Source organism: Anas platyrhynchos, chromosome 3, assembly GCF_047663525.1.
Source record: "Anas platyrhynchos isolate ZD024472 breed Pekin duck chromosome 3, IASCAAS_PekinDuck_T2T, whole genome shotgun sequence".
Lineage (NCBI taxonomy): Eukaryota > Metazoa > Chordata > Aves > Anseriformes > Anatidae > Anas > Anas platyrhynchos.
The window spans coordinates 13,815,557-13,840,335 of record NC_092589.1 but is presented as its reverse complement, the minus strand read 5'-3'; the positions used below and the strand labels follow the sequence as shown (position 1 = coordinate 13,840,335).

The following is a 24,779-nucleotide window of genomic DNA, read 5'->3' as shown; positions in this document are numbered from 1 at the left end:
AGACTATTTATAGGGTATTTCAGCAGCCCCTCCTGTAGCTCTGGTTTCCTTATTTAAAACCAGCTTTCACACTACGACTTTTCCTCTCCTTTTCCAGTGGCAGAGGAAGGGAGTAGTTGCTTTTCACCTAGCACACAACTCCTCTGTCCAGGCCATGGCTCTCATCCCTCGGGGTTTGGAGCTGAGGAGGGGAGCGTTTGTTTGACCACTTCAGCTTCCTTGGCTTCAGACACGGGATGAGAGGAAATAGCTCTGTGATAACACTTGCCATGTTCATTTTTAAATTATTGGTGAGCTCTTAGCATTTCTTCTGGGGTTTTCCCTTTTTTTTTCTTTTTTTTCCCTTTCCCCTTCCTGACAACCCAGATGTAGTCTTGGCGTTACCTTTTCCTGTTCGTGTGGCACAGCATTTCTTTTTCAAAGCCGAAGGAGGGTTTAATAACATTCAGCTGATCACAGAACAGCTTTGCTCTAAAGGCTCGTTAGCTAGGGCTTGTCTCCTGGTTGTTTCTTTTGGTGACACGCTTGTCACAGTGACAGAAAAATCATAAATATATATGTGTGTGCGTGTGTTTATCATCTGTTTGTAGCTCTGCTGGTGGGAGTGCTGGTAAAGATCTTGAACTAAAGCTTTGCATGCACCAGCGAGTGCTCATTTTCTAGTTTTGTTTTTTTTATTAACGTGGTTCTCAGCTGAGCAGGCTCTCCGTGCCTGGACCTTGGGCATCAAAGGTTTGGTGTGTGTCAGTGTCAGCCACAGCTATCGGAAAAGGAGGGGTTCAGAGGTGCTGTGAGTCCCCAGTAGTTTGGTGAAAACTACTGCACCCCGTCCTGCTGCTCGTAAACCAGCTTTTTCTTATAAAATACACTCATAGGGTAAAGCTAGGAATGGTGTTATTTGCTCAGTTATTCCAAAGCTCCTCCAGGCCTGGCTAAGAATGATGATATTGGGTTGAAATTCATGGGATTAAAATTGTAGGGATTGGGTTCTCAAGTTGCTGTTTTTTCCCTCCTGTCTTTAGACGCCCCAGGTCCTGTTATTTAAATTCATTCTGCAAGCACAAAGCACAGAAACTCACCAAGATGTCTGCCTAATTCTGAAATTCGGCATCTTTTGGAGCTGGGTTTTTAAGCAGAACACCAAAGGTGGTGAAAATCTTGTGATAACTCACCAGAGAGCTGGCAAAGTTCAGTCTCATGTCTCTCCCCAGCTCCTCGACCACAGTGTGCTGATACTGAGGGCTCTGGTGATGCCAGCAGGAGGGCTCCTGGCAGCCAGCATGTGCCATGGGAGAACCGGCATCGAGTACTTGTTGCTCACAGGACACAGCAGTGGAGAAGAACTTCCTCTAGATGCCCAAATAGGGCTGCCTCAAGCCTTTCCTTCCCACCTTGGTGTAGCAAGCTCATGGTTAAAATTGCCCAGATAAACCTTTAGGGTACCTGAGACCTGAGGGGCAAGCCCTGCTAACCTTTTAAAAGCAAACAGGGGGTTGCAATCTGAAGGTCTGAGTGTCAGAAGGAGGATAAAGCTAACGAGCAGTGATGCACTAATGTATAAAAATAAAAAAAGTCTGGTTAATTGGCTTTAGATAGCAGTAGTGAGATTGTTCATTCTTTCCCGATAAAATTTTACCAGACCTTTAATAACGCTTTTGCAGCTCAGCAGTCACTTGTGCATCAGCAGCCTTCCCTCTGGTGTTTTACAGCATCACAGAAGGGATTAAGTTAAGCTTGGGGAAAAAAAGGATACTTGCTCTGAAACAGAAATACCCGCACCTGGCATTATGCAGGACCAGCTGTTAAAATTTCAGCATCAATCAGGCATCGACCCAAACTGATGCTCAAAGCTAAACAAGTTCTCAGTCTGTTTTGCTGTGTTTTTAAATGATCCTTCCAGCTGTAGGTACCCCAGCATATTAATTCTTCAGGATTTCCATGTTGTAGCAGCATTTAATCTGTGTTATGAACTGTTGTTTGGTGTTTTCTCAAAAGTCTCTTTTGGCTCTAAGTCTAAAGATGGCCATGCCATGCGCTGTCTGCTGCAATCGTCATATTTTCTTTAAATAAAACATTCCCTCATCTGGGTAAAAGCAGAATAAAGCTCAACTTGTTACAGAAGCTCTGTCCTTGCAGACTTGATTTTTTGCAAGACTTGGAGCATCCTGCTGTGTACTTAAAGACCAGAGCTTAGGGCCTTGTAAGGAACAACTTCACTTCACTGGAAAAACTCTTGCTAGTGGTTTGGGTTTCCTTGCTTATCGTTCTTAATGATGTCCTTTACAGTTTTGTGTAGAGTCATATGTTTAAGAAAGCTGCTTTTTTGGAACTGGTGACTTGTTGGCTCTGTCTGCACGTGCTGGGTCCCGTGGTAGTCGAGTCAGCACTTCTATAATGGGTTTAAGACAACTGTTCCTTTTCTTTCTTTCTGTAGGCTCATAGCTGGCAGCCCGGAATCAAAAACCCGTACCGTGGAGTGGTCGTATGGCCTGTTCCTGAAAATGTTGAAATTACTGTGACGCTTTTTAAGGTATGTTTTTGAAGCATCATCTTTCCTATTTCATAAGCAACTTTAAAAAAAAAAAAAAAAAAAAAAAAAAAAGGCATACTGAAAATATCATCTTATGTTCACAAAGGCCTAATGTTTGTGAGTTTAAGTCATTAACTGCACAGCCTTAGGTCCACAGCTTAAATCCAGGAGAGAAGGATGGTCTGTGCCCTGCCAAAGCTTGCTTTTGCAGGTTAGTTAACACATTAAATTATCCCATTGAGCTGCTTACAGCTAGTCGTTGGCACTGACTTCAGTACGTGTGTGAGTATGCACGTAGTACGTGTGCAAGTGCTTGGCAAAGGCTTTTGTCTGGTTGGTTTTCTTGAAATACTATAAGCCAAAAGTCATCAAAGCACAACCGTTTCTAGACTTCCTTGTTCAGCTGCAGTGCAGTGACCCTATTTCTTGCACTCTTGAATGGGGAACAGGATCCAGCTTCGAATTTCACAGTCTTTGGTATGTCACACAAACATCACGCTCCTGACCTTAGCTCAGTCTTAAGAGTGGATTCGGAGTATTTGAGTAGTAGAGGGAATTTCAGGTTTTGCTGGGGATTTTTTTAAGGTTCTGCATTTGGTTTATTTAAAAAAAAAAAAGGTTTGTGGCTGCAAAGCAATGAGAGAAATTGGTTGTTATGCTAGAATTTAATTCCCAAATACTGTTGGAGAGAGTCCTTTCTGCATAAAGAAAAAATGCAGCCTTGGATGTGTGACAGCACAGGAGGTTGCCCAGGAGGCTGAGGATTTTTCTTCTGGGATTTTCATTCTGCTAGCTCTTTCTCATTCTTTTCTCTAGTGTCTCCAGCTACATTTTGGCTGTCCTTATTTATCATTACACCCTTTACAGTTTAGGGCAACAGCAACATTTTTTTCTAATTAGCAGTATTTATATGTCTGGTTTGGGGACTATTTAGAGGTTTGGGGACTACTTAGAGGTAGCTTCTAGTTAGTCACTAAATTCACAAATGTGAATTTATTACTTGGTTCATTAAGCTTAAAAGGGCGGGGGGGGGGGTCCTCTCCTATATGTTTTTTTTTTTGTCCTTGCAGGGCCACTGAAAGGAAATTTCCTGGGCTGCTGGTGACGCTATCATAAATTTGTCTCTCTTTGTAGCAGACGCATAGTCTTCAGCTGAGGTTCAAAAGTTCACTAGCAAAAATTGTTTGCCTTTGCATGCTTCAAGGGCCTCTGCTTGGATTAAGACATTTAAGACCATTATGTGACTACGCTGCGGGTCTGTATGAGCTGCATATGGTTATGTAATGCCTTAGACATTGCTTAATATTTTTAACGTGTAAAGTGAAGCAGAAATGTACACAATTTTTGAACGTTTGTGTAGTAATGTGTTTTGTGAGGAGTTAGAGCTCAAGTTCGTTTGAGTGCAGTTGGGTGATGCGGTGGCTGTGTGATACAAGCATCTCCCACCCTTCTGCAGCCCCACGCTGCCTTTTTATTCCTAGCTGTGGTGCTGCAGGGCTGTATGTTGTAGTGTGAGGGCTGGAGCAGGCAGCAAGGGGAGGGAAGGAGCCAGCATCAGGTGTTACTGCAGCCTGAATTGTGCTGAGCCTCTCCAGACAGAGCTGGTCGCTGGATCTCCTCTCCTGCTCTCCCCAGAAATGAATCCGTCTCTGTCCTGCCCATCACAATGCTTGGTCTGGGAGGAGAGGAGGGAGTGTGAGAAGCCCCCAGAGGCTTTGCGTGCTGGGAATGGTACACGCTGAAGGGAACAAGCATGAATTTTGCTCGATCTCAATACTTTAGGACTATGGCACTTCTATAATCAGACAGCTCTTACATAAATCTGCTCTAAACCACTCCTCAGGCTCCTCCAGCAGGAGTGCCCGGGAGTGCCCAAACCCCCCTTTTCCCTCTCTGAGGACACACAGGTGTGTTACAGAGCAGAGCCTCTCGAGCAGGCTGGGGAACGCACCAGAAGCACTTATCTCCGTGAGCACAGCCTGCCTGGATGAACGGCCACGAGCGAGGAATTACTGCAGGCAGCGTGGTGTCAGCACGGCTCACGCTGTGGCCGCTTGGCTCAGCGCTACGGCAGCACTTCAGCTCCAGTGTGGGCTCTGTCCTCACACCTGGAGAGCTGCTCTTTGTGCAACTGGTATGTTCTGGGCAAAGAGAGTCAAAAGGAAAGAGCTATTTTCTGCAGAGTCGATGGATCGGCCAGCCAGTGCTAGAGGAGTGCGAGGGGAAGCATGTAATAGCAGGCTGCAGCAGCTGTTTTGGGAGCTGACTTCCAAGCCAGGTATTTATATCGTTTCCTCCTCTGGAAGGAGGGAGGCTAAAAGGAGCAGGAAAGCTCAGGAAAAGAGGTGGCTCACTTTGCAGGTCTGTAAAAGCCCCTTCAGGAGCCACTTCCCTGCGAAGAAGAGTGAGTGCTGAACATTTATCGCTTAGCAATAACTGCACTTAGCACGGCCTTGGTGTTTAACAAGCAGTAGCTGTCCCCTTTCACTGCAGCCTGAGAAGCCGAGGCAAGCTGCTGGCTCCACGTCCAGGCTGGCAGAGCCTCTGATGGGAGCAGGTTGCCCCAGCAGAGCTTTGTAGCAATCACAGATAACAAATTAGGGCTGTGGTGCTGTGTGAAATGGGAGCGCAGGGACGGGAAAGAGCAGGCTCCAAAATAGACAGCTACGTGTTTGGGGAAGTGATTCACACAGTAGTGGCTGTGCATTTGTAAGTGGCTGTTGAAACGTGTTGCTGGTGGGATTAGGAGATAAGTCGAGGTTTCAAGTGCTGATGAGAACGTTAAGAATATCCTCTCCAGTAGTCACCTGTGGACACTCGAGAGCTGGCTACTGAAGTGATTGTGATGGGTCAGCAGACAAGGTGCTTGGCGTTATCTGCACATCCCTATTTTGGGTGTTAGCTTGTTGCCAACCGTGTATCTGTAATTCAAGCCGAGCAAGTATTGAAGAGACGACAACCTTCATGTTGGTAACTTTCACTTTAAATAAATAAATTTTTTCTTTTCTCTTAAGTCTGGGTTGCTGGTAAAACCTTAGAATGCTCTGGAGTCATGCAGGGAAAAAGCATCAAATGGATATACTGATTCAGCCTCCCCTAGCTAGCTGTAGCTCCCCTCCAGCCAGCTCAAGTGCTAATTGCATAAAAAATTCCATTTGTTCTGAAAATGGCCCAGCTTTCTGTGCTGCGCTGTACGTTGCTGTTTGGTTATGCCTTGGATTTCCCAACCAAAATGGGAAGAAAGAGGCTGTGTTAAACAACAAACCTATTGTGCGTTTTAAGTCCATGGTTTGTAGTGCTTTCACAGAAAGATCCCCAAATGCCAGAAAAGCTCGCTGAATTCACATTTTTCATGGTTGCCATGGTAGCACTCCAGAAGTTCATTTTCAGAGTCCCTACATAAGCAAGGTTTAACTGTCACATGTGAAACCATGTATATTCGCTTGTGTTCTTATGTACAAACACACACCTGTGCTACCTCAGAGAGATTTTAAATGAGATTTTTTTTTTCTACACCAGGCGAGACCACTGCTTTTAGCAAAGCTGAGTGAATGTCAATTGCACCATGGGGATTTCAATTGCAAGGTCATTATTTTCTAGCTTAAAAGCCAAGTGAGCTTCCCCAGCTAGTGTGTTTGTTCGCTGAGAATAAGTGTGGACTTTGCTTCAGTGGGTTACAGAAAGCACTCGTTCTGTCAGCATTACACGTGGCTTGTCACCTGTGCACTATTGCAACAGCAGGAAGATCACCAGCTCTTCCTTTCAAAGCAGGGAAGAAAGACACTTTAAAAGGCAGAGTAAAATAAGAATAAAACAGACATCGAAAGGAGACTTGTAGTGGTCGAAAGTATTCCCACCCCACATCTCTCTCTGAATAAATCACAGGAGAGGTTAGTAGGTGAGGTTGGCAGTGCCAGGTAATCCAGGGATGCCAACCCCATCCCACAGCGATGGAGCTGTTGTCAGCTTCTGGGCTGTTCCTGGAATCCCACCTTTCAATTGAAGGGGGTGGCGTGTGTCCTGTGGCTTGCAGTCCTTGAGGAGTTTGCTGTACAGATCGCTTCCTCCATTTTTGGGGGTCATGGGACAGCTGGAAGAGGGACAAGTAGGTTCACTGGGGCAGAAGGGAAAATGTATTGGGGAGAATTCTGTAACTCTGGCTTTGAGGTTGAATATAAACTGAAGTCCCTCTCTACATATCTATGTGTATGTATATAACTTCAGATGTTAAAAAAATAAGGGCAGCTGACTAGTATGCATGTCATCAGTTATTCTCAGCAGCAAGCTGTAATGCATGTGATATATTTTGTTTGTGAAACACCCCAGTATTTTCTACTCCGAGATGAACAGGCAGCCCACCAGCTTTCTACAGATCTGGATGTCCTGTAGTAACACACAGGGCCAAGTCATTTTTCAGCTGACATGTGGTATGTAGTTCCTTTGTCATAATCAAAATCTACCTGAAAAAGCTGCTGCTTCTCCTTGGTGGCTTTTTTTTCCATCACATTGATAGATTTATTATACATCACACTCAAATTCACACAATTGACCTTGCTATAAACTAATGCCTTTATTTCACTAGCATTACCTTTCAACATAGCCAGTCTTTCTTAAAAGAAAAAAGCCTTCAGTAACACCGTTCCCAGGAAGTGAAGAGTGAAGCCAGGTTCAGAAGATACTTGTTCAGCTCAGGAGAGAGCAGTGGTTTCACCTGACTCCTGGGAGATTAATCCTTAAGAGAAGAAGCAGCCATGTAGACAAGATACGATGTTGTGTATCAGGTATAAAAGTCACAAGCTCAGGGATGTGAGAAGCGCAAAATTCCATTTGCTTACTAAATTTAATACCAGGGTTAGTGTGGGCACTAATTGTAAAACTGGAGTTAAAAGAAAAAGCTTTATTGTCTTTCTAGTCCAGAGGCTGTACAGGGAAGTGTGAGTTGGAGTAGCAATGCACAGGGACAGGGCTGCTTGGTGCTCGCTGCCTTCTGGAAGCTCAGCTGAACAGGAGCTGACCAGAGCTGTGTGAGACATTTCTAGGCTAATCAGGCTTCTGCAAACAACATGGGGAGTGACAAGAATTGGGTCAAATTTTGAGGCTTCTGCAGCTTCAAACGGCCAAGTGCAACCACTGAAGACAGATGTTGGAGTACCCAGAGCATCTGCTGGAGGTCACTGGCAGAGGGAGATCAAACCCCGTCATCGCTTGATCTGATTCAGCATGACAGGCCTTAAGTCCTTTTATTCCCCCAGAAGAAAGACCGAAGATTAAGGCTGGTATGAAGTGATATAATTGAAAGACAAGCTTCAAAAGCCAGGAAAGCTTAGGGAGGAGGCATGGGGAAGGAAGGAGGAATGCAGCAGACGCTAACAGTCTGAAGATTTTCCCCACCTGCTCCGGCTGCTGCTCAGGAGGAGCAGCAGTCCCTTGTTTGCCAATACCTTTCTTTCATTCCCGTTACAAGAGAAGCAGCAATAACCGTGAAGATAACTTTAAAACTTTTACTGGAGATGGGTAAACTTCCCTCAGTCTTCTCAAACCACCTTCTACACCATAGAAAGCATCTCCTTCTTGGCCAGGCCCCTTGACGAATGGGCTGGTGATGACTGGCTGTTTGCTGGTAGTTGGTGCATGGCCAGGCAGAAGGGAGGTGCAGGAGGAGGCTGATGGGTGGGATTGCAGAGGAAGGTTTTTGGGACTGAGTTTGAGGGTCAACAGATCTCTAGGAAAGCAGTTGAGAGTTCCCAGGTAAGCAGGATATGGTTAGGCTTCAGCTGGTGGACCCAGATGCTCCACTGACCTTGAGAAGGGAGTGGGGAACATGGTCATCTGTGGATATCTAATGGGTATCTCACTGTAGGAGAGCTGTAAGGTGATGTTCTCTCCTTTGCACAGTTCCCTACTCTTGGCTTCCCACCCAAGCATCACTTTTGAGCACTAAGATCCTCTGCTTGCCAGAGCAAAGAAAAAAAGAAGGGCTGAGGGGGAAGAAGGCTCCAAACTTAGTTTAAGATGTCAAAAAAGAGCATCATACTGAGAGGTTAATGTGTGTGGAAAGAAAAACAAGAAAAGGAGCCCCATTTCCTGATACCGAGAATGATGATTTAAAAAAATAATAATAATGAGAAGAAATGACCAGTCTTTTAATCCACTTACCCAAGTACAGTTTTCAATTCAAGGTAAAAGTGCAATAAATCTTAGATGGAGCGTAGCTGTGTTTGTGCAGGAGGTTGTTAGAGAACTGTTTGGCTCTTGTCCCCTCATGTTCCTTCCGTGTTAGTAAGGTAGCCATGGTTTTGAGGCAGTTTCAGACGGAGAAGAATATTACACTGTTTGTTTCTTGAGCTTTTTAGGTAATTTTCATCGGCATTTGCTTTCAGGAGGGAGCAGGGGAGTGAGGTCTGTCTGTAACTCCTGTCATCAGGTGTTTCCAGCTGCATGTTTTTGGTGACAGGCTGCATCTGCTTTCAGGTGAGGTGGGGTTTTGTGTGCTGTGTTACCTGGGAGGACTTTCACATGGTGAAAACGTGAAAGGCCGTAATAGTTGTTACTGCTAGGGCGATTCTTCACACAGCAATGTTGTTTTTCGTAAGAAGTAGTCAGCTGTACAGCCCGCAAATGATAGTTTGCTGAATTCATCACTTGAGTTTTGTGTGGGAACTGAATAAAGAGTTAGGGGTTAGCCATGCAATGATGTGGGAAATACGTGCTGCTATGCTTTTTACTGGTATTTACCCTCTGCAAATCCAAAATAAGCCAAAGAACTAGGCAGATTCACAGAGGCATCATTAGTTATAGAGACCACACATGGAAGCGTGAGCCCAAAGGGTGGAATGGTGGTTGCAATAGAAACTATTGTGGGGTTAATTATAGAAGTATCTGCTAATGCTGACCACATAATCGGGTTGTAAATTAGCTAGAAATAGGACAATGTGTGCTGCTCCCTGGATTTCTCATAAAAGCATTTTAGCAAGAAGAGTGAAGCTGCTTACCTTTCTATTGCAACAAAATGCCAAGGCTGATCTGTATGAGCTCATTTGGGTCTTTATGTTTCTGAGTCATTTGAAGAGTAACAAGAAATGGGGCTCTTTAATAATAAAGAACATATTTATATTTAAATCTGAAATACCTTACATGTGCCCAAAGTGTCCAAATCTTAGCGTGCTTCGTGCCATCTGAATTCTTGGTTGCTCATCAGAGAAATGCTTGAAGTTTTTTGTTTTTCTTTTTTGTTCTGTGTAATTGGTAGGGAATCTGGGGGTAATAGACTGGATTTAACTTTTCTGAGGTGTTCGCTTCTCTGTAAAGTTCATGCTAACCTGTTAAACAGTGAGAAATCTCTTTGATTGACAGTATGATTTTGCTCTATCAGATTATCAAAAGTGTACAGCAGAGCACCTGATTCTGTGGCCTTCAGAGGTGGGAATCAGCATCAGTGCCATCAACAGAAGGGCTTAATTTTTCTTTCTAGATTATTGTCTTGCATGGACAAAATAATGAGCGTTTTGTTTATTATGTAGGATAAAATACCAGGCCCTGAGTTCGCAAGGAGTTTTATGGAAACCTGCAAGCTCGGTTTGGGAGTTCTGGAGAAAATTGAGCAAGATGAACTCTTTAAGAGTTTAGTCACATCTTAAGGAGTAGCATATTAAACCTGAAGTGATTAATGATCCTATTAAATCTCATTATGTCGTTTTATGCTGTATCAGAGGAAGCAATTAAACAAAAAGGTAGTTGCCCCGGGTTAACTTGTGAAAATGGTAAGTATTTAATAGCTGGATTAGAGCAAATGATATCGCTGGAATTGATGCGAGATACAGCAAAGCAGCAGGTAGCGTGCTCGTTATTTACATAATGCAGAACTGCACAAAGCTGATTAACGTGATGGATGCATGATTACATAATCTGATATTTACAAGTATGTTAATTGGGACATGGAGATACCTAGGGATCTTTCTGTCTGCATCTAGCTGCCCTTCTGTCTCTAAGGCTAATGGCACAATATGTTTTTACACTCATCTGAGGTATTCAAAGTCCTCTGATTTTTAAAAATCTATAGGGATTGATTCATACAGCAAAAGAAATCAGGTATCAGATTTTGTCATTGATTTCTATATGGAAACTGCCTGCCATTGCTGAAGTAGCATGTTTAAAGATGCATTTTGCATGTGGCACCTGTGGATGTGGCTGTTAAATACACAGCTAATGCTGGTGCCCAAGGCATTGAGGAGGAGGCCTGTTTAAGAACACTCTTTTCCAACTCTTTTGAGTGCTGGAGAGAGAAGATGTTCTTTTCTGGGGTTGTTTATGCTGTAAACTTCCTGCTTTCTACATTTTTTTGTGTGTTTAAGAGCTAGTTAAAGAGAGTTGTTTCTCGTACTGGGTTACAGTCCCTGTTAACAACTGCATGTCAAATTTGAAGACAAAACTGAGTGTGGCTGGCTAGTTAAAGCAAAGACCCAGATAAGGCTGTAATGATTGAACGTGAGACCTGGGCACCACTGCAGATACACAAAGCAGAAGCAAAATCTCTCGATCCATTGTGTTACCTTACAGCAGCAAGGCAGAATTAGTGTGGTGTCATCAACAGACTTCAGACAGAAACAAGAAAACTCTGGGGGTACTGAGGGATCTCAGTGAGTGTGATGAAGGAGTTATGGGGGAGTGACATTTATGTGCAATTATTTAAAGCATGCAGGTGGCAGAGGTGAGTGAGTAGTTGAGGGGTTTCCTGTAAGCAGACATAATGGGATAAAATTGAGGTATAGCAAAATGACTCTTCCTGTCAGGAAGAAAGGCTAAAGCTACCTTCCTTGCAAGAGAACATTACTTGGTTATAGCTGCTCAGAAGCACGACTGGATGATAAATTAATGATGTTAAAATATATACCTATTTCTTAAGGTAAGATCCTTGATAAAGGCCTGAAGGGGATGACTTACAGTTTCGGACATGATCTTGATTTCAGACAACACAATGTAGACTACACCACTGCACTGAGAGCTCATGAAATTGGAAATAAATGCCAAATCTGTGAAACTCATCATTTGTCTTCCTGCTGGCGAAAACAGTTGTTGTTCCTTGAGTGTAATGTAATAGAAACATTGTGAAGGAAGGACAGGTGTCTAAGTAATCTGCAGTGAAACGCGGTGCTCAGCTGAAGCTACGGCTCTGGATCTCTGCTCATGCTTTGGGCACGAGGTGGTGGGGACGATGGTTTGGATGCTTGCTGTAGGTGGGCGCTTTCCCACGCCAGAGAGGAGCAGCACCTTCCTCCACGGTTCTCTGCGAGATGTAGATGTGTTGGACTTATTGGAAGGTGGAATGTAAGAATTCAAGTGAGATTTGTTTATTCTTTGCCTGGGATGAAAGCAAAGAGAATTACGGGCATATATCAGAAGAAACCTCGTGTGTGTATCCGTAGGAGGCTTTATTAAATCTTTGGCAGTTTTACACCAACTTGTTTGTCATCTCCTTGACATCCGTTGAAGCCTACCTCCTAGCTGAAATATTTCCCTCCATCATCTTCAGCGGGTAAAAATATTTCTATGAGCGTATAAAAAATCTTGGCTGAATTTCTCTCTGTGGCACCCTGGATTATTTTTAGACCGAAGTTCTCTGCTTTGTTTTTCTAGGATCCCCACGCTGAGGAGTTTGAAGACAAAGAATGGACGTTTGTCATAGAGAACGTAAGCTGGAATGTTACGTGTTTTTTTTATACCTGTGAGACGATGATTAATAATGGAAAGGTGTCCAAATGCTGGAAGGGGCTTGAGTAAAATTTGGGCTGCTGAGACACGGTAAAAGCTTGTTCCACAGTAATGAAGGCTTATTAAAATACTCATTCTTATGTCCCGGTTAAGTACAGGTGAGTGGGTAGGGTAATGCACTGCTTAAATTCTCTCCCTGTAAGCATCAGTCGTCTTGGCGTTATTTTGCTGTGAGCAGTGGAGCAAACAAGCTAGAGCTGGGTTATGACTCATGGGTTTATGGGTTATGACACATTATTTTTCTATGAGCTGGGGAGCGAGCAAGTCTGAGCTGGGCTGTGACATCTGCACATCTCACTCTGCAGCGCACCAAGTGGCAGGGCTTAATGCTACGTGGAGCTCCTTTTTTCCTTTCTGTCCTCCGTGCTGGGCTGCAGCTTCCACTCTGGGGCTGCCCAGGCTGAAAACTGGGGAAACTGCTTTAGCTGGAGTTCCCTCTTCTCTTTTTGAAAGATATTTTAAAGGACTGTGTGACATTAAGACAGCGTGTTTATCTCTCATGAACGTAGTTTCATTTTGGTCTGTTTCTCAGTAACTCAGTTTAGTTTTTATTTATGTAGCTTTAAAAAAACCCTGGTGTACTGAGTTGCAGTAATGTCACAGCACTGAGGTATGCAAAAGCAATGGAGTTTGCCAGTTAAAGTTATTTTGCCTAAAAAAACCAGCTGCTTTTTCTTCCTTTTGATATCAGAAGTGATTTGGGCCTTGAAAGCTAAAGTTTATTCTGATTGCCAGCGACCGATCATTTAAAAGGGCTGACAGCCAAGTGTAATTTATACTTTGCTTTTAAATGTCATGTTTCTATTTTCGTTTATGGGACTTAGGAACACAAAACACAGTTTAGTTACTGCTTCCTGGAGTTTCCTTTTCTATCTCACTTAGTTTATTTTAATCAGGGAAGTCTCCATCACCAATTGTCACTGTACAAGCTGCTCTGGATAAAACAATGTCAGTATATGTCTCAGTCAACCCCTCTGGGTATAGCTGGATTTCCTGTGACGTTGCAGAGTATTTTTTATTTTTTTTTCAGAAGTTTATAATGCACATGTAGACTTCAGGTTCCTTAAAAGCACATGGCTTTTTCACATGTTGTTGGATGATGTCTGGGGGTGGCAGCGAGACATCTGATGCGTGTCGTTCTCACTTTGTGCCTCAAATCTTCACTGAGCTGCAGTAACGCTCACACGGTGGGAGGTTTTTTTAAGGGTTTCTGTGCCCCAAAACACCCAGCCTCTGACAAAGCAGATGGAAATGGCTCCAGCAGGTATCAGTTACGAAACAATCTTTTGTTATGTGCAGGCTTATTCTTTACAACCGCAGTTATGCCATTAGTTCATCCCGTGAGAACTGCCAAATATTTGCTGCTGGATGCTTATTGTTGGATTAGAGCAGTTAATCTAAACAGCACTCAGAAATACTAAACTTATTAAATAGCTTTACTGCTGAAATTGAGACCTTAAGCAACAATAAAACTGGTTGCTTTTGGTCCCCCTGCCCCACCTACAGAAAGCTGTAGATACTGCCAACAAAATCTGCTCTCCAAATATACTTGGAATGCTGACGAAACTTTTTTCCAAGAGTAACAGCTCCGCTTAGTGGTGGATGGAAATATATTCATCTGTTTCAGCAAGTGACATCTGATTCAATGGCTGGCTGACGTTTCAGAGCACAAAACACCTGCTGGTTCAACATTTGGGAACTGAGGGACTGGAGGTTAATCTCCCCACTCCCTAAACTGCTGATTTACTAATTTCAGGCTCAATGTAACGTTTTTTCTGGTTTTAAAGGAAAATATTTGTCACTGAATTGGAAAAGGACGGGTTACCTTTGGGCAGGGTATGTTTACAGCCCTTTGGGAGCCTTTCCTTTTGTCCAAACATGTTCTCTGCCCCCAGAGTCTGCAGGGCTTCCCTTCCTTTTTAGTTAGCACCACTGAGAATGCAGGATGCTGAAGCCTAAACACTGAGGGATGTTCTTCCGTTGTGAAGCAATTTGAACTCTGCTAAAATATTTATTTTGAGGTTTTTATTGTTGTTATTAAAAGTTAGTGTCCAAAATCGTTTTGTATTGCTTCTTCAGCATGCCTGAGCAAGGGTCAGCTAACAGATACACGGCTGAAGTTTGAGGTCTCCGTTTGCAGACACGGTCAAATTCAGATCAGGATCAGTCTGGACTTTTAGGTGAAGTTTTAGCCGAAGTGAGATGTGGTGGTTTGTGCAAGAAAATCGTGCTGTAAATGAAAATGAAGCAGGGTACTTGTGGTTTTTCATTTTTGTTGTTTTAGTCTTGCAAATACATTTATGTTCTGATATTTTTTAAAACTTTTTAACACATTGGTTGCTCTGTATTTGCGTTTTAGTAAGTGAACCTTTGTCATCTACTGCACGTCTAATCCATAAATACTTTGTTCATAGCATGGTTTGTTAATATCTAAACGTCAATATTCTTCTTCCCTAGGTCTCTTCTATATTTTTCTCTCCTTAACAGCTGCATTCTTTGTATATTCACTGTGAACTTTCTTGTCTTAGATTGCATCTTTGTTTAGCCAAACTCTATTTGGTTATCTGACTTTTCTTCCTGAGATAGTTAAGTTACCTTGGGTTCGTTACTCTTCTGAATAATCGTATCGGATCTTCATATTGGTTGTTGCAAGATGGAGAGTGAGAAATTCATAGCTGAGTAAGACCCCTTCATCCTGTGACGAGGTAATAGGCTTTCAAACTCGTACAAATTGGCATGAGTTCATTCAGCGAGCAGGGGCTACTTGCCTTTCATTTAAAAATCTAGTAAGTGATTTTCTCTGTCATTACTCCGAAGGGTAATTTGAGCATATGCTGTTTCCACTCTGTCTTTAAGTTGGTCCTAATATGTTGAAGTGTTTTTTGACTCTCTGTACAAGAACTTTGTCTAAAATAAAGGTAGTCATGGAAAAAATGGCATTTTACTTCCTAGCATGCCCAAAGCTTCTCTTTCCAAGGAGTATAGGAAAAGGATGTAAGCACATGCACTGAGAATGGACTCACACCTTGGAGATTGATTCCTTCTACACTCTTGAATGGAATTGAAAAGCTCGTAGGAAGTTTTCAGTGGGTGAAGATTTGGTCTATGAAACAACTTTTCCAGTTTTCTGTTTTGCAGATGAATGGAGAAAAATGTCCCACCATTTTTTGTTTTGAAGCTTTTTTCCTAGACTTGCCTAGGCCTGGGCTGGAGGCAGCTTTACCCAGTCTGTCCTGCAGCATCATTCCAGACAAACACTCCTCTAAACTGTTTCTTAAAAGCTTTTTAAGATGGGATCTCTGCAGCATCTCCAGGCAGCACATTTCAGTGCTTCATTGCCTTCACCACTGGGGATCTGTTGATGCGGTTTTGGGCTGCTATTTCTTGCCTTACCCATTACGGATATGGAGAACAGATTCTGCTTTCTGTGCGTCTGGAAACTCCCTTTCATTATTGTTGCCTCTGACCAATCACCCACAATGATGTGATTGTGGTTACACATGGGATTTTGTTTCCCTTCATTGCATTAGCAGATCATTAGCATTGTCTTTTTAAGGACCACTTGTGTAGGTGAGTGTTCAGCATCCTTCTCTGCTTGTGCTGCCCATGGCTTCCAGGGGCCAGCACCCAGCTCTGCCTGCAAACCATCACGTGTGGGACAAAGCACTGCCCCAAATTTCCAGGCTGTTTGTGTACTGAGGTCTTGGGAACTGAACGCACTTGCACACCAATCCTTTCTAGAGCTTTTCCCACTATTTCCAACATCCTGTTTTAGGCCACTGTTTGCTGGTTGTGCCTTTTTGAATATCTAGGTAGTGATGGTGAAGAAAAACCCCTGCCTTACTGCAAACGTTTCCTGATTTTAGATGCCAGCCTTTCAAGTTTGATGGTGCCTTGTAAGATCTCAGGTGTGTATCATTCTGTGAGACACATTCATGCTTCTGTTTTTTTTTTTTCCCTTGACCAATAACAGTATTTTAAGTGGTTTCTCCAGGAAAATGTCCAACTGCTGCAGTGAGAAAACAGGTGTTTGGAGTGTGCCATTCAAGTAGCCTACAGCAAACAGTTATCAAGAATAATAAACTTAAGCTGGAAGATAGATGAGTTTTCTTTTTGTCCACTGCTCTTCTTTAGTTTTAGGAGCCCTAATTCTGTAAGCCCTAAATTCTGTACCATGATTGCTGATGATTAATTTTAATTTTGAATGCCCTAAAGCACGTTATATCATTCACAGGTTTGGAGAGATTGCTTCCTGTCCTAAAATGCCCATCCATTGGTTTTAGATATGACAACACAAATACAGGTGATAAATAATGTGGAAGTAATAGGAAAGAGGGCAAGTGGATGGAATGTAGAAATGTTCCTGGGATTAAAGGTGACTGACTTTAAAAGCAACACAACAAAATGTATTAGGAAGACGGGAGCACCCATCAGATACAGCTTTAAATGTGTTATTTTCTAAATGAGGCTTTTCAAGAACTACCAGCTCATCTGAATTTGTGGAGTAATTAGTCCCCAATTTTGGTAAAATCAGACTTTTAGACTGGGTGTTTAATTCCCTTCAGTGACACCAGTGTTGCTACAGTAACTTCACAAGAGCAAGTTCTGCTTTACGTTGGAATAAAAGCATGATGCTAGATGTCAAAAATTCACACCTGGTTCTGGAAATAAATTCTGGGAGGTGAATGCCAGAAATTCAGAATACTGAATTGAAATTCTGAGTACTGTCAGCTCCGTTTGCAGAAAGAACCTGGGGAAAAACAGACTGGCATGTGGAATAAGACGGCTCCTTGTTTGCTGATTGGTTGCTATATCAGAATTTATTACAAAATCTTGGCTATCTCTTCTAGTGCATCTTTGTGGCATGTGGGAGCCTAAGTCTAAACTGGCTATTTGATTTATTTAAAAAAAAGTAATCAAAAAAAGCTGTATCACTCATTTTCTATTTTGTGCTTGAAATAAATTTTTGGCTTAAAATAAGAAACAACCAGGTTAGCCTTTTTCTGAATTAAATGTCTGCCTTTAATACATTTAGAATAGGAAGCTCGTGGTTCAGACATGCTTTCCTGGTCCTTTAATTCCACTGTCATATTCTGCTGTGTGTGATTATGTGAGCTGTGACTGTCTGTCTGTGTAAATTAGGCTGGGTATTCTGGTCTAGATATAGCTGGGAATTAAATGCTGCTTTGTCAGCCATCTCACACTTGCTCTGCTTTAAATTTAATAGAGAATCAGGAAACTTGTTTTGCTTTCCGTTTTTGCTTACATTAAATATTTAGCACTTTGTTCTAGTCCAGGAATCTCCAAGATTAGGGTTTTGGAGCAAAACTTGCAGGAATCTTTGTCTTGATTGGCCTGTGGCCTGTTCATGGGGGAAGAAGGGCAGGAGACCTTGCCTGCATTTTATAATTTGCAGATCTCCAGCGTCTTTCAGAACAAATCGATATCTCTCGTCCAGACTACATGGTAGCATGTGTAAGCAATTGTAACTAAAACCCAGGAGCTGCAAGGAGCAGGAGACGGGCCTGTGCAGTGACTGCTCCTGGTGTAGGGCAGATGTCCTGGAGCAGAGGAGTCTCCTGTCCATCAGCACTGACCCAGGAGGTATCGAAAGCCACTGTCGAATAGTGGGCATCTTCTGTGAAAATTACAGAAGGCAAAGGATGCAGATGACACCCTTCATGAATACGAGTTCTGCTGGAGAACTTCTGCACCAAATGCTGCAGGACAGTTGCATTAATGCAAGTATTAAGTGAACAAGGTGTGAAGACTGGGCTGTTTGAGGGAGGTGTTCCCCTCCGAAAGGCACAGCACATGGAGAGGAGACACAACCGTGCTGGTTGCGAGGGCAGATGCTGCAAAAGCTTCCCCTAAAAGCTCCGTCAGCTCATGGGACTTGTGACCCACAGCAGCCCCTGGATCTCACTCTTTTCTCCTGTATTTGTTCTTCACAAATAATTCTGTAGGTTTTTTGTTATTTGATCTTTATCCCATAAAATGTGGTGCCTAAACTGTCCTTCAAATAATATTATTTCTGATGCAGTGTTAATAACTGCACTAAGTGGAGCTGTGTGGAACGTATTTGCCTACAGATTATACAGCAATTTGGAGAACTGTATTACAGCTTTTCAGTTGAAATTTTGCGAGAAAAGGCAAAGTAATCTCATTTTCTGATTTCTATGCTACACTTACACTAGAGGGTCTCACAAATGGAAGATGGAGACAGGAAGGTGCGGGGAGTTGCTCGGAACAGCCCAGGCATCACCGCTCCGTAAGTGCCGTACACCATAACATTTACAGCAGAATGAGTTTGATGACATATAATTTATCAGGTTATTATTGATTCACAGTAGTAAAGTACAACTGTTTTCTAAATTGCTGGAACCATTTTGTTTAGGGTTTTTTGGCTTTATTTCCTTGCTAGAAGTACGCGTCTCCTGTAGATGAGTGTATGGTGCCAGACAACTGATCGGGGTTGCTATCAGTGGTGTTCTGTGCCAGCTGGAGGGAGGAAGCTGATAAACAAGGCAGACAGCTTTGGAAACGAACCCCTAATACTACATTAGGCATGTTTAAAACCAGCAGTGTGTTTCAGCCACTCTTAGCATATGTTTATTCATAGAAAATCAGCGGTAAAATAGACTTGCCAGCTCACACAGAGTCCGCATGAGGTCTTTTCTCTTTCAGACATCAAATACAGAATAGTGTCTTGGTAATTGTTTTACAGTGGGGTTCTTAATCATACTCCAGACATAAGCTGAGCTGACCAACTTGCCTTTTAATAGAAAAGTATTTGCTTTTAAGCTTGTCCAGCTTGCCACTTTTTTCTGCTTTTGTGTTGGAGTGTGTGTTCACATTTACATATAGTCACAGATACGTGTTCGCTCTCAATGCGTTTCAGAATATCATTATTTAAAATGCCACCGTCTGGGGTGACATTATGATGGATAAATCTCATTTTTGACCCAGTAGCTGTCCGGTGTTGAACCAGCATATGTTGCAGCCACGTAGTTCGAAATATTCAATGTGGGAAATGGGAAAAATGGCAACACGTTTAATGAAAAATGTTTTTGACATAAGTCACCTTCAAAGGCAGATAATCTGGGAGCCCAATTGAATACGTTGCTTGATTTGAGATAAAACCTTGCAATTGCATGTGCTCAAAGTACAGAAACGTGTGTCGAAAAAAGAATTAAAATACCCATTATTGTGTAAAATGCAGCCCTGCATTAAGTGACTGGATAGGATTGTACGTGCAAGCAGGCACAATTTAACCCAGGGCATATTATTTAAGAATAGTGGCCACCAGCAGAACGGGAGCTGGCTGACAGAAAAAGAAGAGTTCTGGGTTCCTGCTACCCTTTGTTATTAGGAAAACCATCTGGCAGTGTAATAGCGCTGAGTGTTATTGCCTTCAGCCTCTTATCTTTGGTTGTTAGCTGTCTTAATAGAGTTTAATATAATGGAAATTAATTGACCTCCATAACTTAATTAATGCCATTCCATGCAGGATTTTTTCCCTCTCAGCACATTCCTCGTTCTGAATTGCCCCCACGCCATCGTGTTGCTTTTGTGCATGAAGTTTCTCCCTTCCTGTTGGTGTAGCTGGGGCGAATTGTTTCCTGAATTTTGGTGGGCAGCATGAAAGAACAACTTTGGGTTTAATTGGGTGTGTAGAAATGTTTCCTGTAGACTGGAGCTGAGAACAAACAGGAGGATGGCAGGCTGAGCGCGATGGACCTGGGGCTGAACTGGTTTTAATACCTGGTGGTGCACAGTCTGAAATAGGAAGCTGGTGGGTTTGACTCTGAGGGCTTTGCCTGCTGAGAGTAAATACACTTTTTGGAGGTTTTCCCTAAAGATTCCCCATTCTTGTATGCAGCTCTAATGATCTATACCGTGAGAATATTTGGGGTGGCAAAGAATAAGACATGGGGAAGCTCTGCTCCCTATGGCAAAACAGCGAATGTCAGCAGTTGCAGGAAGGTACGGGACAAAAATCAAAAAGGACATACAGCATTTAACACATCAGAAGCAATGTCGAAAATGACATGAAGAATTATTGCTATGGCTGATGTTGGTGTGTAAGGAGTTGTCAGCAATGGAAAGGCTAAAACAAAGGGAGAATGGCTGATCAGGTAACGTGGGAAGCAGAGAGAAAAAGCTGTTGTCAGGCCAAAGTGGAATAAGAGTGAAGGAAACACCCCTGCAGAAGTAACTCCACAAAATGCCAAAGCCAGGAGTGACGGAGGCATCAGGTGCCTGCTTCCAAGAGCAGCCATAGGAAGGAGCATGATGAGTTTGGGAGGATTTTGGCTCTTGTGTGCTTGTCAGTGAAAGGACAAAATGGACTATTTGAACAATAACCCTAAAAATCTGTCAACGAAGAATTAGTAGGAAGTTGTTCCATGAATCATCAGCATCAATCTTTGCTATAATTGGTTATAATTTATGTTATGTAACTTTAATTGCACTGTATAATGAAAGAAACTGATTTATTTGGAAGGATTTAAGGTATTATATGGGCTGCGTAAATAACTAGCGTGGATGCTGTAGAGGAAGAGTGACAGGATATTCGAGATCTATGGAACAATTTGGGGCTTTCAGCTGGGTTTAGTGCAATGGCTTTAATACAGGCTGCTCCATGACTGCTGCCTGCATCCCTTCCTTCAAGTCTTCTCTTCAGATGGAGCAGCTCTCTGCTGCTTGATGGAAGCCAAGCACTTTCTTTCTTTTATTTCTCTAATACTTGCATTGTGAAATACTTTGGGACATGGCTTAACATCGTTCCTGGTACTTCTTTAAATTATTTTTTTCCTACATCTACCTGTAGTTAAGCCTTTGGAAGTTTGCAAGCAGATTTCCTGCGAAGGCTGTGTTGCAGAATCAGGGATTCAGCTGGCATACTAACGCAAGCAAGTGCAAAGGGGAACATGTGAAGTTGGAAATCTCCCTTTGAGGGAGAACACGGGGATTTTTAAGGGCGGGCTTCTTTCTGCACTACTAATTCCAGTCATCTTTGGTCTGCCACACGAATATTGCCTTGCAGTTGATAAAAGTTCATTATTTGACATAACACGTTGGCATTATAACCATATATTTCCTTAGAGTGGCTGCGGTGAGCATCATAAATCATGAGTGGCTGCTGAGCTTTCGGCAGGTTTAGACAGACCAGGTGTAGGAACATTAGTGATAGCTCTCAGGAGGATGGGAAGAGTCTCAGAAGAGTTTAGGTCTCATTTACCATGAGCGTTTCCGGAGTATGGAGCCTTCTCTGTCACTGCTGCAGGAAAAATGTGGTTGAAGTTGCATCCTCAGGAAGCTGGTGGTTGTGCTGGTGTGGTCATGACCATTTAGCTTTTTAAACTTTGGAACCAAGCCCTTTCCGCAATGAAGAGAATTATGTCTATTTTGACTGATTGCATTTGAATCACATTCTTTCATTTCTTTTTCTTTTTTTTTTTTTTTTTCTTCAAGCTGGAAGGGTGTTATTTTAAGCATCAGCTGAGTTTCTGGAAGTCATGACGTTGATGACCATAATCTGGTGAGACACAACTGGATCATCTTAAGTCAGTCTCATCTCATCCCCACCAAGCTAGACTCTTCTCTGTCCTACACCATGTGCAAAACATTTTTTTTCCAAAGTAGTAGAGTTGCCACAGCTTTTAGACTGGCACCGTTCTTTCCATTGGAAAAAGCTGGAAATCTGGAAGTCTGGTTCCCTTTTTCTGCCTCGATGCCCTACAGATTGGGTTTGAGTGTTGCTTGTTGGTTGTTTTTTGTTTTTTTCCTGCCAGGCAAAGGTGAGTTGTATTTAGAGTAGGTGGAGTAATGGGCTGTTTTGAGTTGTCTGTGTTAGAAAAAAATGGCTAAATAAGAAATAATTTTTGGCTATGGAGTATTTCATCTGGGAAGGCCAGTTATTTGTGTCAGAATGACCTTTCAAGTCATTTTAACTTCTAGTTGCTGAGGAATGCCAAAAATACTGATCAGTATTGTTGCAGGGAAGAGCTCTTGTGTTGTCTTCAGGTACAGTAGGAACTGTAGATGAGCAGGTAACCAGCCTGATTTGAAGCCATGTGTGCTGGCACGGGTGGTTGTAGTTATTCTCCCTTCTGTGGTTGTCTGTGGAGAACCCCCAGCCCTGCAGTGCCCTTCTTGTTTCAGAGTTATCCACGAGGCTGTTTGGAGGTATTGAAGGCTGTTCTTGTCCTCGGGAGCATGGTGATGAAAATCCTGGTGCCTGCTGATCCTTGCGTTGAGGGACTGCGAATTCTTCCTCTCGTGCCAGGTCCTCAGCTACAAATAAAAAGGAAGGAAATAAAGTTGCAAGGGACCACGCTCAGCATCTGAGTTTTTCCAAAAGCTTTGAATGATGGCGAAGTCGAATCCACCCGAAGTCATGTGTCCTGGTGAAACCCCGTGCAGAGCACGAACTTTGCATAACGCCGTTCGTGCGCTGCAACCACTTGATGGCACCCTTTGATTTGGTACAGAGCTCATTAGCAGTAGCACAGCGCGGTGTGGCTGTAGTATTTGTAATGGAATAACACATAAGAACTAAAGACTGCAAGGTATCTGGTTAATGTAGAGATGAAATGAATGAAACAGCAAGGCTAAGCTTTCCTGACCCTTCGTGAGAGAATAGATGAAAAAAGGAAGAATAAGCTATTGTGCCGAAGGGAGATGATGAAATTCAAGATCCACACACATAATCTCTGGCTCAGCCTCTGAAATGTTAATCCCTGGCTAGAATTATTTGAGCTGTAGATTGCAATTTATCATCAAAATGGCACTGTGTCAAACAATACTTCTTGTATGTGTGATGTTTAGAACTATCCAATTTTAATATAAAATGGTTCACGGAGCACTGTCTAACATTTAAGTAGCAACTCGTTAAGCCTGGGATGTTTCTGCTCGTTTCTGTACCCCAGTGGTAATCACGTGGAGTGATACTCCATCGATCACTCCTTTCTAGCCATATAATGTGTTTTGGGGTGGGATCTGTTTTGATCTGAGCAGTGACAGATGATGGAACTGCTTGATGGTAATTGTTACACCAAGCGGTCCAAAATGCTTGTTTTAAGGTGCTCAGTTAATTTTTTTCAATGAAAAAAACTGCCAAAAATTTGCTGATGGCTCAAAAATCCCCAGGATTGAGATTAATGTTTTGCCAAGTTGTGGGAACAATTATTTTGAGGTTACAAAAAATATTTTCTCGTTGTGTTTTACAAGCTGCAACACCCCTCAGGATTTTCTCTCCTTCCTTTTATAATATGCCAGTAGGGGGAGTAAAAAAAATAATAATAAATTGCTGTGCTGGTAAGACTGAAGTATTCTGCACTAAAATTCAGCCCTTTGCACTTGAGAAATGGTAGCACCTCATGATGCAGTCTGTTACTGAAAGAGAAAGGTCCGATACCTTGAGGAAATGGCACTAGGAAAAGATTAACAGCCCCAGGAGTTCCTGAAATGTCGGCTTTCTGCAACATGTGAAACTGCATAATCATGAGAGAAGAATGTTTATGTTAAAAGTATCCTTAGAAATCTGCATTATGTTTTCTTCTTCCCCTTGTTACTTAAAAATCCTCTTGTAATTTTGTTGTTACAGCAAACCCCAGCGTTTCAGTGCGTCCTAATGCAGTCGCTTGTGCGTTTATTTCTACAAGTGGCTTCTGTGTAAGTGTGAACTCTGAAAAGCATTTGCAAATCTGGAATACTTTCTAAATTGTTTCGTGTTGTGTTTTTTTTCTTTCACGTCTTGCATTTTGTGCTTGTGGAAAGGTGAGAGGCTGGAGGGGGAGAAGGGAGGAAGGCGAGCGCAGACCCTGCCAAGTTGGCAGATTCCCGATTCCTCCGCAGAAGTTGTTCCGTCAAGCGCCGAGATTTGAAGCGGGAGCTGTTTGGTGATCTGCCGGCGTTCAAAGCGTCTCCCTGGGCTTGGTGGTGATTAAAATCCCCTCTGAAAACCTTGCTAGTATCAACACGACATTTCGCGGGGGCTCGGCGTGTTTGGTTAGCGGGTACACGCGGGGCGCCTCGGCGTCGCAGGCCTGACTGAGCAGTCGCGCTGGCTGTGAACTGAACTATGAAGGAGACATTTGTCTTGGACGGGGACCTTTTGTGCTAATCCCTCCAACCTTTATATCGGAGCGTTTCGTGACGGCGTTTAGGCAAGGAATAGCTTGTGTGGCGCCCTTGTGATCTCTCCCCATCAGAAATGAGGGTGTGGAATAAGCAGCAGTGTTAGATTAAAAGTTATTATTTTATTTCATTTTTCTCCTGCACCGTGGCCTTTTTTCCTTGGAGGCCGGTGCCTTAGCACATGTGGATTCTGGATGAATGTTTATAAACGGATCCGCAGGAAACGATGGTGACCACACCGAGGGTGCAGCTGTTTACGCGTGCATGCGGTTGTTTTCTGGGCACCGCAGATAAACGTGGTATCCGGGCGCAGGTATTTATGTTTTAAAATTCCACC

General features: G+C 42.9%; 1 protein-coding gene across 9 annotated transcripts in view; it reads left to right on the top strand.

The window, feature by feature from the left end:
- Positions 1-24,779, top strand: part of EHBP1 (EH domain binding protein 1) — a 206,090-nt gene that overhangs the window by 34,733 nt on the left and 146,578 nt on the right. For all 9 annotated transcript variants that reach the window (XM_038176016.2, XM_038176019.2, XM_038176022.2 and 6 more), the window contains 2 exons: positions 2,435-2,530; positions 12,164-12,217. In XM_038176016.2, the coding sequence (XP_038031944.1) occupies positions 2,435-2,530; positions 12,164-12,217 (150 nt within the window). The remainder of the gene's footprint in view (positions 1-2,434; positions 2,531-12,163; positions 12,218-24,779) is intronic.